The sequence below is a fragment of the Bacillus rossius genome, chromosome 6, assembly GCF_032445375.1.
Source record: "Bacillus rossius redtenbacheri isolate Brsri chromosome 6, Brsri_v3, whole genome shotgun sequence".
In the NCBI taxonomy this organism is placed as follows: Eukaryota; Metazoa; Arthropoda; class Insecta; order Phasmatodea; family Bacillidae; genus Bacillus; species Bacillus rossius.
In genome coordinates, this window is record NC_086334.1 from 20,324,397 (window position 1) to 20,343,016 (window position 18,620).

An 18,620-nucleotide genomic window follows, 5' to 3' on the forward strand; every position below is an offset into this window, starting at 1 on the left:
AAGAAACACTGCTTGCAAGACACTTGGGGAGAGTAATGATAAAATGATAATGATAATCATAAAATGATGATATAAGCTTTTTTTATCTACATGACTAAAATTTAAAATGTAGACAGTATTAAGTAATTTTTTTAATATGAGTGTATGTAAAGTGATTTTGTGCAATATTCCCTGTATTACACAATATACAAGTAACTTATTTTTGAAGGATTACAATAAACATGTACAAAATACAGATTTTTATTTTATTGCCTTTACTGTGATTCCTACAACTTTGACCAATAAATAATTTAAACACACTTTTTAGTACACTCAAAATTCTCTATTGATTATAAAACTTTAATAATTTTCTTGGTTATTAATGTTGAGGTAAAAGCTTGCATACTGTGGAATAAAACATGTGAAACTGACTGCTACGAAAGAAGCATATGCCTCACTTACAAAAAATGGCTTTACTGAAATCTTTAAGACTTTATTTTTAACAACAACTCCAGTCACATAAACAATCCTAAAGCAAATTAATTTTCTTCCAACAGGATTTGCTCATGCACCAACAATGGATATTGAGCTATATACCTACCTAATATTTCCGAACAAAATTATGCACCCAACAGATGATAGATTTTGAAAGCATCACAACACATTAAGAATTCATAGTGTACATCTTTATAAAATAATTGTCAATTATTAGACAAATTAGTTAACATGCACACATCACCAGTGTTATGAATTGTTTCTAACCAAACACTTCATGTGCAACTAAATTTCTAACAAGGGAGGAAACACATGTTTACGACAACACACATCTTAAGGTAGGCCTATCAAACCAATAATACGTATTAATAATAATACCCAGTGTAACACAATCAGTACAGTGTGACAAATCACCATCTCTCCTGGCTCCAAAACAAAAAAAAGCAATTTCAGTACAATATACTTTGTTCCCTGTAGACATATTGTGATATATTGTGCTGTTCTCACACTATTCATTAGTTTAACATTCAACATGTATTTTATAAATCACTTAAATTATTATTAGGGCTCCAACTCCTGCCTCACACAAAATAAGCAAACGGATTCTTAGGTTGCAGATTGGAAACAGCCTGGTGCATCAGCAGGAATTAATTTTTACTTGTATCTAATGCACTAGAAAGCTGACCATTGCAGAAAGCAGCGAGAACCAAAACAAGTTACTGTTGTGCACGCGGATGAAAGCGACATCAGCGGCAGGACTTGCTCACTTCTTCTTGGTCTTGGGCGAGGTGGACTGGAACACACTCGAGGCGGACATCAGGTTCTCTATGTACTGCCCCAGCACCTGGTTCTCCGAGCGCAGCTTCAGGTTCTCCTCCTTGACGCTGTCCACGCGCTGCGACAGGTCTGCGCCACACACGACAGCACTGGGCCTCGCGGGACAGCAACACCCACGCATTTGGTACTTTCCAACTACATTCCTGGACGTGGTTCGCACATTGTTTCTGCACCAGACGCTAGAAAACTTCGCCCGAGCAGCTACGTAGACTATTAAACATTTGATTTGCAGAGCAAAATTTAAAAATATATAATAAATTGGCTCCCATAAAAGTAAAAAAAGACTTCAGGAAAATACTAAACCCCTGCTTTGGACCAGATTTTCGACAAGAGATTTTACAAATATACTGCCCATCTCTTTAAAATTAATTAAACAGTTACTATAGTGTTTCCCATTGTCTTCGTGAATTTTGGTTCACGCCATACGCCACAGATGGCAGCACCATGGTTGTTACACATTTCCGTTCCTTTACTTCTGTCGCATTCACGAAATTACTCTCATCAAATGCCGTGTGCTGAGAGCCAAGATGTTACACACCAAAAAATTATAAGTTTTAACAGGGCTGGACCAACAGGGGGAGGGGGGGAGTGGAGGAAAGGTTTCCCCTCCACAGGAAGGAAACTTAATCCCAGTATAAACATTATTTAAAGATATAACAATACGTCCTACCCCTTACACCCTCCCAAGCAAATCAGAATAACTCGCATGTCTGAGTTTTACAAATCATACATATTCAAAGTATTTGTATTATACTTATTTTAACCCTTTCCTGCCTAGAAATGTAAAAAAATTGAATTTTGTAATTTTTATTTCATTTTTATATTTAAGTAGGCATAAAAGGAGGCCATAAATTTTTCCAAATTTTTTTATTTATATTTAATATTTTTTTTAATGATGGGACTTTTAAGTCCTGACAGGCATTTATCATATGTCCAGCTCAACAAACAAAAAAAAGGGCGCTCCAGACTGGTGCAGTGCTGCAGTTTTAGTGCTGCAACCTCTTGGCTGTCAATCGAACTTCTTCGACAACTGGCAGAGCGGAGCTATACAAGGACCCAGAGGTCCCGACAGTCAGCATGTGGTTTCAAACATGCACACACTATTTCTATGGGGCTTCAAACATTGTGGGACTCACAAGTACCGCCAGGCAGGAAAGGGTTAAAATAAAGACTGAAAGTATGTATTATAATTGAACTACTTGGTATACAATAAAAAAAGGGTGTGTGTGTACTTAGGTACACATATTAAAAGTTATACTACTATGGCATTACTAAAATATTAACCTCAAACCTTTTTTAACACACATTATAACACAAAGTACATTTTTTTTGCTCTAACGACTGAAATCAAACTGCAAATACTTCCTACTGACAAATTTACCCTTTTTTGAGCTGATTAAACATTTAAGATTTAACAGTAAAAACTTCATCAAAAATTATTTTACTTTTCTTGGTGTTTAATTTTAAGCAAGCTAACAATTTATTGTGTCTCTACATCTTAATGAACACTGCACTATATCTACATTTCAAAGTTAACCAAGGTTATCAAAATTGTAATTTCAGGATTCTAACATATTTTTAAAGTTTATTTATTTTCAAAAATAAATTATAATAAAGTATTAAAGTATTGCTGTTCTATTATGAAGTTTTATTTTTTAATACCTATTTGCAATGTAAATGCTGCGATTTTTACAAAAGCAATATATATGGGTGAATTACGCGGGTCTACTATCATTACACGATATCAGACTTCAACAAATGGCAGCACAATGATTACACAGTTCCATTCACAAAATTATTCTCCTACCAAAAGACATATGCAGAGAACTATAATGTTACCCATAAAAAAAAAAAAAAAAAAAAAAAACCATGTGTTAAGAAATCCCTAAACCACACTATCTCTCTGCATGTGTGTCAGACTTGCTAAACCAGAGTGCTTGACAACTACAAATATTTTAATTTTTTTTCTATTTGGTTGTGGTACGAAAAAATCTCTAAATGATGCAGTTAATACTAAGTGAGTAAGTGCCAATGGTGTAATTTACCATCCAAGGTGTTCTGCAACTCCAAGACCTGAGATATTAGCCGAGCCTTCTCTTCCTGTTCATCAGGACTAATGTCCGGGTCCAAACCTGCAACATGATCCAATCTCATCACAAGAAACAACCTAGTCGAAGTGAGGCCTATCACTCGCATCACCTCCTCACAATGACGACATGACAAAATGCTTCTTAAGCATGTAGCAACCATAAAAAAACAGTTTCTGTTTAATTAACAATTTACAATTAACAAAAAAGTTAGGTAAATATGTAGTTGAGAGGTATTGGCGGAAAAAAATGTTAAAAATCCGAAAATACCTTTATTAGACGCTCTTCAACTTCCTCTTTTCATTAAAAGCGGCGGAGGTAAGAAATTCCAAATACTTTAGGAGATATCGAATTTTTAAATTTCATCATATGTAGTTGAGCGGTATTTGCGAAAAAAAATGTTAAAAGTCCGAAAATACCTTTATTAGATGCTCTTCAACTTCCTCTTTTCATTAAAAGCAGCGGAGATAAGAAATTTCAAATACTTTAGGAGATATCGCCGTTCTTATTTTGCATACAAGACCTGTGTTTATCATTCGACCGTCGCCATTTTTTTATTTTGCCGTGTGTTTGTGAATGCCTAATTAATGAAAATGGTCGATTAGGTCAGGTCAGTTACATTATAAATACTTTGAAACTAAGCTTACATTAGAAATAATATGAAATTATTTCAATGGTTCTTTAATTTTAAAATATTTATAATTAACTGACCTGACCTAACAAACCAGGACAAAGGATGAACAGAAACAACTTACGTAAAATTTTTTTGTTACTTATTACTTGCGTAACAATAAAAAATAAGACTTTAAAATTAGAAACGTTAAAAACTCGCCTAAGTTGGAGGCGGTAATTTAACACCGTTTTAAACAATAAATGGAAGTAAATAATCACGTATTGGTTAATTTGAATTCTGGTCCATCACGAACAATCACGTGACATCATTATCCAATAAAAAAAATAGATGCTCGTAAACAAGAAACAATGGTGAAAGCCACATGAACGCACTGCTATAATTGTGATGAAATTTAAAAATTTGGAATTTCTTATCTCCGCCGCTTTTAATGAAAAGAGGAAGTTGAAGAGCATCTAATAAAAGTATTTTCGGATTCTTAACATTTTTTTTCGCAAATACAGCTCAACTACATATTTACCAAAAGTTATATCCATTTTTATAATTACAAGCAAAAAATAATTTTTTTTATTAAATTTTATTTACCATATATCATTCTTATATTTTTTCTGTGCAAGTGTGTTTTATGTAAGGGTTCCTAAACATACCTTTTGCTTACCCCACCTCGGGTACAGTGGATGCATTAAAATTTAAGTTTAAACTTTTTTATGTTTTTTTTTTAAATTTCAAAACCATGTTCATTTAATTCATTGGTTTAGTCTACTATGATAAAAACATATCTAACATACTGTTTGGTCCAGGACTGCTGCTTCCATTTGTAAAAGTTGAAGGAATGGAGTCCAGACTTCGGCCACGCATCATGTCCTCAGAGGCACGTGATATCTCTGCAGTTTCAGGGTCATCTTGGATTATGACTACACACATACATTAGTTTCAAAACTACAGCGAAATCATAGGTAGTTATTTAGCCCAAGCAAATAGAGCCACTACTTCTGTTGTTCCAAACTGTACACTAACACATATTAAACCCACCTTGCGGATCATCATCAGCCAACGGGATGTTGTTAATATCCTCTTGGATTTTCGCACCAACTAAAAGGGCCATTTTTTCTGATCGGGCATAAAAGTTTATTCAAATATCGTGACTGAAAATAAAAATCATTAACTACTTAAAAACTAATATTGATAACTACAGCTAAATGAAAAATATTGATACCTAGCCTAAGAATAAATATAGCCCATAAATATGTTCTAAAAAAGAGAAAAAAGAACATAAAACATTTTGAACACCGCAAGCACTTTCAGAATGGTGCAATAAATGACAACAAATTCGGGCTGTAACACTGCACTAAACTTTATTGATTGAAAAATTGCTGGATACAATTAACTAAAAATGTACAAATAACTAAGACAAGAAAGGAATATGAAACAGTAAAGAATTTCAATCTTTACCTTAAACAACTACTACTAAACATTTGGAGTATAAACCACACGCATTACAAAAATTGACATTTGCGTACCTATTTGTCTGCCGTATAGAAAATCTAGTATCTATTTCCGATATCTACATTGGAAATACTGCCTACAAATTCTAAACGAATACAAAGATTTCGTCAGTATTCCTACCGACATATTCTGATACTTTCGGAATACTTCTGGGGAAAAAAAATGACTAGCCAATATATTGTATTGTAAATATTTTTTATATACAAATTATATGGTTTACTACTTACGTCACGTTAACTACCACAGATCAGTTTTTCAATCATAACTAATTATCTTATCTTTTTAAATCAAATATTTTTCTAATTTTCACCCATGAATTACACAACACTTGACCGTAGGTGGATAATCTTTGCCCCAGAACAACACTAACTGAAAACCGGCGTCCAACCGACTACACTACTAAGATTGGCTTATTAAATTTCATCCAAAGCATTTAGCTTCAAAGTATTGTCTATATATATATATAAGTTCTCATCTTGTTCTCGATAGAAAGCCTACAATCCAACAAACTCAATTTCACAAGATTTCGTACATTAATAGGATTGTAGATTATTTTCAATGTCAAAAACCTAACATAACCAAACTTTTGTTTTAGTTACATGAACCTGGGAGGAAAAAAATCACATCCTCGTGTGCATTAATGAACTGGGGAAAAAACGAAAAGATTATTAAGTTGAAAACATATTTAGCACTTAAAAAATATTTTTCTTTGATATAGCTACATCTCCGGCTCTTGTGGAGATGTAATGGATGTTTTCAGGTTAAAGGTGGCCGTTTTTTGTTTTAACCATCGATATAATCTGCTAGAAGAGCCTCCCTGGCGGATGCCGGTGTGGATCGTTTGACCCATACTGACCTTTGGAGACGACTTCATGCCAAGAACACGGATGGCAGTAAACAGAGCACACAATCGATGGCTCACATGATAGTGCTCGTGAGAACACCCTTACATCTACAAAATACTGCGATGGTCTCACCTAACCATGACTGTCCTTTGAGAAGTTGGAGCTGTTGCCAGCTCTAGTATCCAAGACATGACCCAAAAGACTCACAGAAAAGGTTGTCTGATGTGAAGATATAGCTTCTTGGCACTTATGGCAATCCTCTGCCACCACATGGCACCGATGAGTGATCGAAAGATCTGCAAAAGAGGACTCTGCCAGGAATAACCCGGCCTCAAGCAATCTCACTTGTCATAACGGTACCAGAAATTGTAAAAGGGCTGAATCTGCAGGCAGATGCAAGAGAAGCTTTTCTGGTTTCTGGGGGATTCGACTGCTGACCATTGGTGATGTTGGGTCCCAAAAGCTTGTCTCTCAGAGATGAGACATTGGTTAATGGAATGGAGGGGTCTGGGTGCATAACTGGTGGGCCTTCTCTGTTGTAAACCTCCTGAACCAGATCAGGGGGTCGGGAAATATCTAAGGTTTGACGATGTACTCCTGCATCCTGATGGCCAGTAGTGGTCCCACCAGCCGGATTGAGTATGCAGACAAAAATAGTCCGAAGCCCACAATATCACCAAATTTTTGTGATTGTGTGGATTGGTACTTTTGAAGTGAGGTTCTCTTATTGGCCTAGGACTAGATTTGGAGGGACTGGCAGCAGTGGTTGATGCTCTGCTTGGAGCAGGCTTGGGAGGTTCCCGAGCCCCTTGAAAAGCCAATGTGAGCGGCTTAACAGCTATGGTACCATAGGCGTGCGCAGGACTTCAGTATTGATGGTGCCAGATTACACAACAGCCTTGTCATTCACTGACCCCGAGCCTAAAGCGGGGGGTCCGGGGGCCCTCTCCCGGAAAAATTTGGGTTTGAAAGCGCAAAATGGTGCTATTTAAGGTGTTGCCGAACAAAAACATTAAATACACAGATGTAAAAATTTTAACATTTTTTATGACAAATTATGGCTTTGAACGTTATAATCACCAGGAAAACTACTAAACTAATTACAGTTTTAAGCTTTGTTGAGCTATAAAGTAAATTGCTCAAATTGTTTGCACGGAATTCATGCTGGTGGCTTTGAAAAACCGTACTTACATGTTTTCTGAAGATGCCAAATAAATGCTAGAAAAAACATTCTCAAATGTTAAGTTTTAAAATCAACAAATCAATGGAGTTTTTGTAACATACCTTAAATATGTAAAATATTAAAATAATAAAAATACACTGCCGTCACCCGACCTATGTGAAAGGCCCGGGGGGTACCTGACGGGCGCTACGGGCGTCGCGGTGCTCTTGTTGTCCGGAGGGGTGCCAGGCTAGCGGGCTACTAGGCCGTTGGTGTTGGGTTGTGGGTACTCTGCCCCCGCGTGCCCCGCCAGGTACACGGCTTGAATCTACCCTGAATGGCTCTCCCTTGATTGTGAAGGCCGCTCGGCCGTGTGGAGGACGGGAGACTCCGGAAAATTAGTATACACGAGTTGGTGAGAATTACCTTTAATCTAGTCCCGCTACAAAACACTCTCACCAACACTTGGCGACGTCTAGCTGTTACACAATTTACACAGAAAAAACATAACACTACGCGACACTAATGGTTACCGCGGCAGTCTCGCGGGACGCGAGTCGATGCTCGCTGGAGACGGCCAGCGCCGAACATTAACGGGTGCAGGGGGGGGGGGGGGCTCTATGAGCGGGCTCCTAAATTCGGCGAAACACTTACGTGAGTGATACGATATGCAGCGCGGTATCATGATGAAGACGGTCGGGATAGGCCCGATTCCGTAAAATACGCGCCGAGTCGACGTGGGCAGCTATGAATTAATAAGAGGTTTAAATTTAAATATTTAGTACAGAATAAAATAATCGAAGAAAGAAAACTTGGATGCTGCCCACGGACACACGTCTGTTCCCGGCGCGGAGTGGTTCGAGACTGCCGGACATGGCCGCCTCGCAAGGAAGAGAAACTTTCTCTTCTTTGTGAGTCGGCGTCAAAAAACTTAGGTATATTAACTTAATTTGCTCTATTATAAGCTAAAAACACGTTCCAGGTGCTCTATTTTAAGCTAAAAACACGTTCCAGGTGCTCAATTAAAAGGTAGCACTTGGTAATTGTGTGCTTAAGGCTTAACAACTGTTTTATAGTAGTATTTAATTATTTGAATTGTGGCATCAAGTTGGCAACTGTAAATTTATCAACATATTGTCTCACTGTGAGCTGTTTTAGTTGGATTTCTTCTAATCTGACACGATCATAGTCACAGGCATTTTAATTAAGGCCAGTGGCCGCGGTGACTGTTAATGAGGTTTTTTGTCTATTCGGGTCACGCCCGGGGCGCTCGCCTGACTCGATCCGGCTGGGCAAGGGGCGCGCTCCGAAAACGGGATACGGTACTGGCGGTGCGGAGCACGGGCTTAAAGGCCATGGTCGGTACGACGTCAACACTAATAAGAGTGGGCAAACGTTTTAACTTTTGGAATACAACAAAAATGTTTTGTCGGCGACTGCATATAAGTCATCGAGTAAGCCTATCCTTTTAACTAAACTCTCTCTCTTTTTTTAAATAAACCCTGGCGGACGGCGGCTATTATTCCGTACGCCTGCCGAGTGGAGTGAACAGTGTACACCAAGCACGCATTCTATGTAATTCGAGGAGAACTATGAGAAGTATTTACATTTCAGAAGTTTCGTAGCCGCGGCCCGCGTGTACAACACAAGTAATTGCAACTGGCTTGTTTCCGTGTGTATAGTTGGTTCGATTGATAATTTATATACTGATAGTGTTATGAGCACATATCTGTAACTCGACACGATTGGAAAACATATTTTTTTTTTTTTGGAAATAATACAGATTTTTGTAAGTATGTATTATTTCTGCTCGTAAAATCAAAATTACGTTAACCCTAATGGTGGTGCCAAGGCACCTGTGGCACCTACCGTGCGCACGCCTATGTATGGTACCAGCCTATTTGCTGAGAGAGGTTGATAGGCATCTACCGAACCACTGGTTTTTGGGTGGTTGAGGGGTCCCAGAAGATATTGTAAATTGGGATAAGGCACAAGTAGTACTGTCTTCAGGTATAAGGGGTAGTAAAATATCTGGTTAGCTGCTTCCTGAGTGTAATAGGAAGTGAATCTCCTTCTGGTAGCGGATTATCTCCGCAAGTTTTGGTCCCGTCTGGGACTGGTGGACCTAGAAGGGAGCAGCCAGACTGTGTTGGTGTAAGGATGTGTACAGTGGGTTGCGGTTGGATGCAGGAGTGGTAGGCGCCAAACATAAATTTGGAAAGTCACAGGGAAAACAGTCTTGATCCTCGGAAGGTTTTTCCAGTACCTGCCTCGCGACACCAGCTCTAGTCGAAGTCGATGTAACTATATTCATTTACGAATAACTAGCTGGTTCTACCGAAATGGGTGCAAATACAGGGAAGATGGATTTGCATGCCACCAGGAGTGCAGCGATGTGCTCTCGGAGAACATGTCACCCCTAACCCAGTACAGAGAAATGAATAAATTAATACTATTCACAGTTCTAAAGGTAGATTTGTTTATTTTAATGTTTCCACAGTGCACTTTTGCATTACACGAACACCCACAATTTGCACCAAACTTCGTAGAAAAAAAACTTTAGAAATGTACAACCATAATCATAATACAAAACGAAAGTCCGGAGTCTGCTGGCTATGTGCCATACAATGCGAAGAATTTACATAAAATAGGTTTTGGTCCCCTGCTCAAAAACGTCGGAGCACTTGATAATTAACCCTGCCGTCACCCGCGGTCTCGTGATCGAGACCCGGGGCGGTCCTAGTGGTTTTAGTGGTTCTTAATGAAATCTCCGGCGGGCGCCAGGTTAATTTGAGTATTAACCGAGGTGGTCGTGGGTTTTTGCCCCTGTGTGTTCCACTAGGATCGGCGGCTGTTGATGGTGGAAGGGAGTCCCTGCTTTTAATACGTACTGGCCCTAAACAGTGTAGAGGACTGTTTCCTAACTGTTCAGGGGGCGTCTACGAAATAAAGAAAACATTATTTAGGTGCTGGTTTTTAATCCCGCATCTCACAAAGTGTGGATGGGCACAAGTTACACAATTACACTTGACAAATACGCTGACTCTCGCACTGAATAATTAATTACGTTTTACGTTGCGGCACTTGCAAACAAGATCCCTACATGGGTTTGAGGGTCGTCGAAGAGTTTGAGTGGGTTAACGGCCACTCCCGTGATGAACTGGAACCAGCTTCGTGCCCGGGGTCACCTGTGTGAGTCGCGGGCCCACGAAGGTAATATTAAGAGACAAGTCTTTAATTTTTCTAGTCGGCAGGCGTCTGCTCGACGAATTATATTAAGTTCTGTTCGCGGGAGTCGGCCCGGACCGTAAAGTGACTGCGTCGCGAACCGTTGTTGCGCGACGAGCAAAAATTAACGCGGCCGTGTTAAGCCCTGCACCGGAAAAAGGCACGGGTGCACGCGGGGAGAGGAAAAAGAGGTTTTAATGAATTATAATATTTACCAGTACGAAGAATCAGAAGCACAAAAGTTGAAGTCTCCCTGTGGGATCACACGTCCGCCCCGGCCCGTGAGTAAAACTCTACTGCCGCTTTGTGCCGGCTTGTGAGCGGTTTTGGCGAAGGGGGGGTGGGAGGAAGCGTCATGACGCGCCGAACTTTCAAATGTGCTGTTATTCCAAATTTATGATTACAATTAGACATTATTATTTCTAGAACCCTCGTAACTTAATGACATCTGTCTAAATTAGTTGGCGGAATGCCTATAATAATAATACATAATAAAATTGAGATTAATAATATTTGAAAATAGAAAGTCAAGCTGGAGACTGTCTGTCACTTGTTGACTACTCCAGTGGCTATTTGCAGGTGAAAACAGGGAGGTGAATTAGGTTGATTTATGCTGTGGTTAATTATTGGCGGAAGGCCGCAAGGGATGTTCTGAACGTTTATTAATTGCGGTTTCCTACGGGGAAAACCGCTGCACCCCTACGACGCACTTTCACTCTTAATGGTTGTTTTGATAATTAAAAATCACTTAATTACTCACAGTAATTAATGAAGCATAAGAACTGTTTGGTGGTGTTGGCATAAGGGTGTAATCTGTTTAAACACTCACCGACGTCGACGGCTCGCTTGACTCACGCGACTTGGGCTAGGGTTGCGTTCCTTTAGCGGGGTTTCATACTGGCGGGTGGATGCCGGGCTTTATGGCCTTCGGACGGACGACGACAACCATTGTAACTAACAATCAGTGAATACGAAGGAAATTCTGTTGCTCTCAGAAAAGGGTCTGTCCGCGAAAGGGGCCTGAGCTGGACTGAAGCAAGTGCTCCAGGGATCATCATCCTTCTTCTTTCAAAAAATATACCTAAACAAATAAACACACTAGCACATTAACCCTTAAGCGTTGCTGCCATTGGTGTTGCTTGTGGGTGTATTCCGCTAGAACTAGGATATGAACTTTGATACTGCCCACGGAATTACGACATGAAGTTATTGTTGTGTAGTTGGAAATACATGACATAAAAAAAGGGGGAAAATGAAGGTGCAAGAACGAAAATCGTTCGGGCAACAGAATCGGAGATAATGGATTATAGTTTGACGACACCTATCGGTGCTCCCTCTGCACTCAAATACTATCTCGCTGATTAACAGTAATATATACGTGGCGAACGGAATGACAATGTACATGTTCGGAGTGACGCATTGCAGCAAAGCGAACAACTGCTGCCAAATCAGAAGTCGATTAGGTTTGAAACGGCAATTTCCGATTGTTAATGTTCTTTATCAAGGAATGTTAGACTTTGGTTTCACTACATTAATTATGTCCTAAAATATGACAACTTTCTGCATTAACAGGATCACACCCGAGACATGGTGTGGCGTTTTCCTTCGCACATAGCACATTTCTGCGGGAAGCAAGCCCTGTGCGGTCTCGCTTAGTTTGGCAACTTCTTTCATCAGAGGTAGACTCGTCCAGGGGGTGGCAACTCTAATAGGCCATTATGTACCCAGATACTATTTTTAATCTGCACAACAGATAGCGCTAGTAGATTGACCTAGTTCTTTTGTAAATTCATAGGTAGCGTTAGTGTTCATAATCAAATGTCAATTGAATGTTTATAAGAAACTAAATTTATGCAATAAATACTAATAATGCAATAAATATAGTGTAATATTAATTTATTTTGATTTCAAAAACAGTTGATTTGTAAAAATTGTTTTTTTTTTGCAGTAATATTCGTTTACAGATTGATTTGAGCATTATAGTCGCTCTTTTTTTTTTCGGTTTGTGGTAGATTTTGGTCGAGTGAAAGATGGATTTTACAATGGAGTTTGATTTATCATTTTGAATTATTTTCCTATATGATTGTGAATTAAGAAGCCGATGAAGATGCCTGTGAATACACATCAATGTTTTGTGTCTTCGTGCAGGAACAGTATTACTGTTAATCCTGATGTGACAACATTCAGATTTCCATGAAGCCGAAGCAAGTGAGTACTGATGTTTATATTAAAAAAATTACAATAAGTGGTTTAACATGTTAAGGGTTAGGCATTTATGTTAAGGCTTATTATACAGGATTTATAGAGCGATATTATCGAGACCTGAATTTGCGCACATAATAATTTTGTAATTACGTAGTATAATCATTTATTTATTTTTAATAACCCACACACACACATATATATACACATATATATATATATATATACATACACACACACATATGTATACACATATATATACATATACCCATTTGGGGATAGTATGGGCTTAGTAAAATTACCATAAATCAGTAATTTAAATGTAATGATTTGTGATATGAACCCTAAAAATCGTTTTGTGTTACTGAATTTATATTATTTATACAATATGTGATTCAATGAAAATTAATATATCGTAATTAAGAGAAACCCACCAAATTTATTACACTCTACAGCACTTTAATAATAAAACATTACCTCTGAAATATATACGTTCATTGAGTGGTAATGCTAAACTAAATACACATAATTAAATACATGTATGTTTATACCTTATATTTATAGTATGCTACATGCTAGCTAATAATCTGGAAATACTGATTTAAGTATGTACTAGCTCACACTATAAAATTTTTTTGTTTTGTTTCCAGGTTATTGAAGTGGATTGCTGCAATTGGCTATGACCTTGATGCCAGTAATGCTGAAACATTTAAAACTAAATATGTATGTTCCGAACATTTTGATATTGGAGCTTTCACTACATGTGACTGCATCAAATTGAATCGTGGTGCTGCTACAACATATTTTAATTCTGTGGACAGTGAAGTATGGATCTATTGTTATAATTTATTATGTCTAGAATGCTGCCAAATATAGGTGAAATGTTTATGTTACATAACATAACTTGTAAGATCTACTTGTGCAGATATATATTTTCACCTGCCTCTAAGGTCCTTTGTTATTCACAGGTAGCATTTACATGTGATGAAGCAGTATTTAACATTATTGGTCAACATGCAGTCCATCATTACAACCTTTGTACAGGCGCATACAAACATATATGTGTGGGGTATTTCACACTTTTTATTTGATGTTAAAGATTGGTATGGTGACCGGGATACTTTTTTTTATTAAACCTCCTACACAGTTCTCTACTGTTTCCCTTATCTGTTGCCTTAACATTTTTTTCCGATCAGTCCAATTCCTTGAATCACATTGCAAAAAAAGTCACAATACATGGGATTGGGCCACTCTCTTCAAAGAATTGTAATTCGAGTTTAAACATAGCAAGGCTGACCATAAATTGTAGAGGAAAATTTAAAATGTTGATCTTCAACATATTTATAACCTATGCTCATGTGATGTATATACAGCTAGTTAGAAAGTAAGTTGTAGTATAGTATGCAATTGAACCTTCAATAAGTTCTACATCCACACTTAAAAACTTATTTTACTTGATGTTTTATGTTCAATAACTATTCAGTATAAAGGTTTTTTTTTACATTATAAACTACAAAAGTATTCCGATTTGTAAATGTAATGAAATTCCACTGAGCCCTCTACCTTTTTTTTAACTACCATTTCTGCCGTGTGGCCTTTTTTTTCTTACTTTTGTGTTCATTATAAGTTACAACCACTCATTTGATTTATTGTGTTAAATTAAATGATATTTAAAATTGGATGTCACTTCATAAGAACATTCAGGATTACCTGTATTCACAGCGCACAATTATACAAAAGTTTTTTATGTATGTAAAAGTGTTTTACGTAAGCCAGTGGACACATACATGTATTGAGTAACATGAGAAAATTGAAATATCTAAAATAAAATTAAAAGGTTACAAGCTTTTATATACATGCAGCTCCCAAAAAAGTCTGCATACTAAAAAATAACACATGCTTTTAAATGAATTCTTACCATCTTATAAACTAGTAGTATTTTGTTATTTGATTTCAAATGAATTGTTTTTGGTTAATTTATTTGACTGTAGGGATTAAATATCATTTGTAGAATAAAGTGTGAAAAGTAGTATTGATCAATTTAACTGTAAGTACTAAATATGTGTTACATTTCTTGTAAGTTAAAATTGTTCAGGTATTATAAATTAGCTGAAAAAAGCAAACTCATGACTAGAATAAATTGTACTGTTAGGTATGTTTCGAAGAAAGACTACCTGTTGCAGTCGTTACCATGTGTATGTACCACATTTTTATTGTCATTATAACTGCCATAATTTTGTACAAATAAATCACTTAATACATAAAATATGGTTATGGAAATTCTCAGTTGAGTTTGTTAATGGATATAGGCCAACAAAAGGGGTATAAATGGGGAAGATTTTTTGAAAAACATTTAAATCACTTCAACTCCCATAACATGAAACATATCACATCTGTTTGAACATATTATAACTTAAAGGAGTATTACCAAAAATTTTGTCTACATACTTGAATATGACCAGCCATAACTGTTAAGGGGTGGGAAAAAACAAGGGTTTGAGGACAAAAAACTCCTAACTATCTTAGTAGGCACACCATAGAATCTGTTCAAATTTGTTGTCAATTTTAAAAAATTTTATAACCACCTGATAACCACCAAGGGTGCTGTGGGTAAAATAATGAGGGGTTAATGGACAAACAAATATTCTTAATTACTCTATTAAGTTAACTATAAAATCTATAACAATTATTGCAATTCTTCTAAAACTTGTATAAAACTTTGATCTGAAACAATTTTTTTAGGATTAAACAGTGCTGCAAGAAGTTGAAAATACCAGTGGGTGGAAATTTAAAAAAATAATAATAAAACTTCTGTACAGTGTACACTATCGCATCCATTCTTATTTATTTAAAACTTTCTAAATATCTTTTGAAACTTTAATGTAACCAAACATTACTGCAATGAGTGAAAATAATATATTCAGAGACAAAAAATGATAACTTTAATTATTGCACTTGCTCTCTGTATGCTGACTGCATTGCTAAAATGCACATAGACCTCCAATTAAATTAATAAAATAAAGTATTCTGCAAAATGTTGATAGCGAAACAATTAAAATTGTGCCAATCTCACCTGTGTACATGAAAATCTATATTATGCTTCAAATAGGCTATTTTATAAACCAGAAAATGAAATTACCTATTTAGGACTTTCCATTACCCTTAGCATTCCTTTACTGCATCTTATTTTTTTGTTCAGTTATAATTAAATTTTGGTATCTTCTTGTTATACGTGGGTAATTGTTCCTTATCACGTACTCAAGTTTAAGCCTTGATCCTGTATGATTGATCCTGTGGTACATGATGCTTGCTGTCTTAATTTAGTACATCAAAGATCCTGGACATAACAAAAATATTACAATAAAAATAATTTTAGGAAGTAAAAAAAAAATTACTTTCAGATTTTTATTTGATGTGATAATACCATCAGAATTCATTGTTATATCACCCCATTATTGTATCCAGGATCTTTCTATGTACTAAATTAAAACAGCAAGCATCATGTACCACAGGATCAATATATTCAGGATCATGCCATTAGGATCAAGGGATAGGCTTGGATACGCTGTGCGGAACATTTACCCACATTGTGTTTAAATATAAATTGTTTCATCTTGTGGGTGAAGAGAAAGAAGGTATCCTCAGTCCAATTCTTTCATCTACTCCATAGTACATATGTTTCTAAGAGCTATACAGTTGGTTTTAGATTTATTTAGCAGTAGTTAGCTTCAAACCAGAAATTATATTAGGTCTTTACAGCATTATTTATACTATTTTCCTTCACAAAAATTTATGAACCATCAGAAAAGTGTGGTGTGCTACCTTGTGTAATGTGAGAAAGCTGGTATACTTGAAACACGAGTGGGCCAAGGAAACTCATTCTGAGAACTATATATGATTTTATTTGTACACTTTAAAGTTGTGTAAGTGAGATACAATTACTAGGTCTTTTACTTTACTTTTGATCTTGAAATAACAACTTTTGAAGAAAATATTTATGATTTATGAGGTCTAAAGGTTTAGACTTAACACAAAAATAATTCATGCTGAATTTTAACTCAAAATTTCAAGGCTTGACTAGTAAACTTTAATATTGTATTTACTGTTGACTTTTTGTAAGTCACAATGTCATTTTTTTAATGTAAATTTTGAATGCAACAATATACAATATTATTCTTAAAAGTGAATTAGATAATAGGGTCATTCAAATATAAACCGGAATATTTTTATACAGATTTATTGGTGATATACGAAAACTACAAGTGGAATGCCTTTTTTTTCTACATAGTTTCCTTAAGCATATATACTTCCCCCCCCCCCCTCCCATTTTTGATCCCTTCATGAAAAGAAGACTGGTGCTCCAGCAGCCAACTGCACATGTACTGTTTGACTGCAGCATTGTCTTCAAATCATTACCCTCCTAATGCCTCTTTCAGTGGACCAAACATACAGCCTGAATATTGCCTTCATTGATGCTGGTTGCCGGATGCAATATGTGGCATCGATTTCCCACTTTCAAAACTTATGGCCCAATGGAACACTTGTGCATGCCTAGGTATCTCCTCCCCATTCTCCCGCCACCGATTCCCCAGCGGACTGCACCACTCAAGTCGCTACTTGAGTCGAAAGAACAAAATTCTGTGGACAGTGAAGGATGGATGTATTGAACTTTAAAAATAGCCTTTTTAGTGTTGTTTCAACCTTGCCATATTATGGTTTACATAGTTGTGTGAGATGCACTATGTACACAAAACTTAGTTTTTTAGTTTATTTAAATTGTGAAATCATCAAATGTTATATTCATGTCCCTTTTTTTTTTCTTGGGTTATGTTTGTAACTTTGACTCTTTTTGTTTATTCATCCCGCTAGGTTAAATGGGTTTTTAATGATTTTCCATTTGAAAAAGAAAAATGTAGTGCCCAAACGTGACTTGAAAGAATTGAGTTACCACCTGATCGTGTCTGTGATAACTAAGGAGAATTTTAATTAGCAGATCTCATTTAGTCCAAAGTTTAAATTTAAAAAAAAAAATGAACAGTTTTTTTAACACAGGATCACTTTCAGCACATTGAAATTGTATCGAGCATCCTGCAAATAAGATTATGAAACAAATTCAAAAGGCTATTATTATTATTAATATTATTATTATACGACGGAAAATAGCCAGTTCGATAGCTCGAAACACGTTGCCAATCGATTTGTATTATACATATCGATTTATATCGTTAACGCACTTTCGATCACGGTATTTCATTTGTAGATTCATAGATGGCAGCGTAATCGGCGATTGTTTGTAGGTACAGAAAAACAGCGTTGAGTTTCCGGTCTTTATGATATATGGTCGTTGGACTCGTCTACGCACCATATGGAGCCTTTCAACATTTGTGGATCTGTGACCAAATTTTGTAATAGTGTAAGTCTTTTTGTAATCTTGCATCGACTCCACGGCCGGCCTGAACTCACCATGTAACTTTTTCTGCATTGCACGTTGTTCCTTGATTTTAGTTCCCTGCGTGAGTTGTCGCCCAGACCTGTAATGAACGTTTATCGTAAGACTTTGTCCGTTCAGTGACACCACGTGCGACGGACTCCCACGGTGGCTTTAAGAGTGATGTCTTACTTCCTGCCAGTCATGTGGTGATGTCACA

The 18,620-nt window shown here is 36.8% G+C and overlaps 1 protein-coding gene and 1 long non-coding RNA gene across 4 annotated transcripts; one reads left to right on the forward strand and one right to left on the reverse strand.

The window, feature by feature from the left end:
• Positions 1–228: 228 nt before the first annotated feature.
• Positions 229–5,614, reverse strand: LOC134532797 (short coiled-coil protein B). Of its 3 annotated transcripts, none has more exons than XM_063369667.1 (5): positions 5,550–5,614; positions 5,062–5,174; positions 4,818–4,943; positions 3,357–3,443; positions 229–1,380 (listed from the first exon to the last, which is right to left on the reverse strand). In XM_063369667.1, the coding sequence occupies exons 2-5, from the start codon at positions 5,132–5,134 to the stop codon at positions 1,238–1,240; spliced, it is 429 nt and encodes a 142-aa protein (XP_063225737.1). In that variant the 5' UTR covers positions 5,135–5,174; positions 5,550–5,614; the 3' UTR covers positions 229–1,237. The 3 variants fall into 3 exon arrangements, with proteins under 3 accessions (XP_063225737.1, XP_063225736.1, XP_063225738.1); XM_063369666.1 differs by having other exon boundaries at positions 5,482–5,589; XM_063369668.1 differs by having other exon boundaries at positions 5,062–5,139; positions 5,482–5,575.
• Positions 5,615–12,771: 7,157 nt separating this feature from the next.
• On the forward strand, positions 12,772–15,238 carry LOC134532798 (uncharacterized). The gene is made up of 2 exons (XR_010075184.1): positions 12,772–12,978; positions 13,623–15,238. It is a non-coding gene; the product is annotated as an uncharacterized LOC134532798 (long non-coding RNA).
• The last annotated feature ends 3,382 nt before the right edge of the window (positions 15,239–18,620 follow it).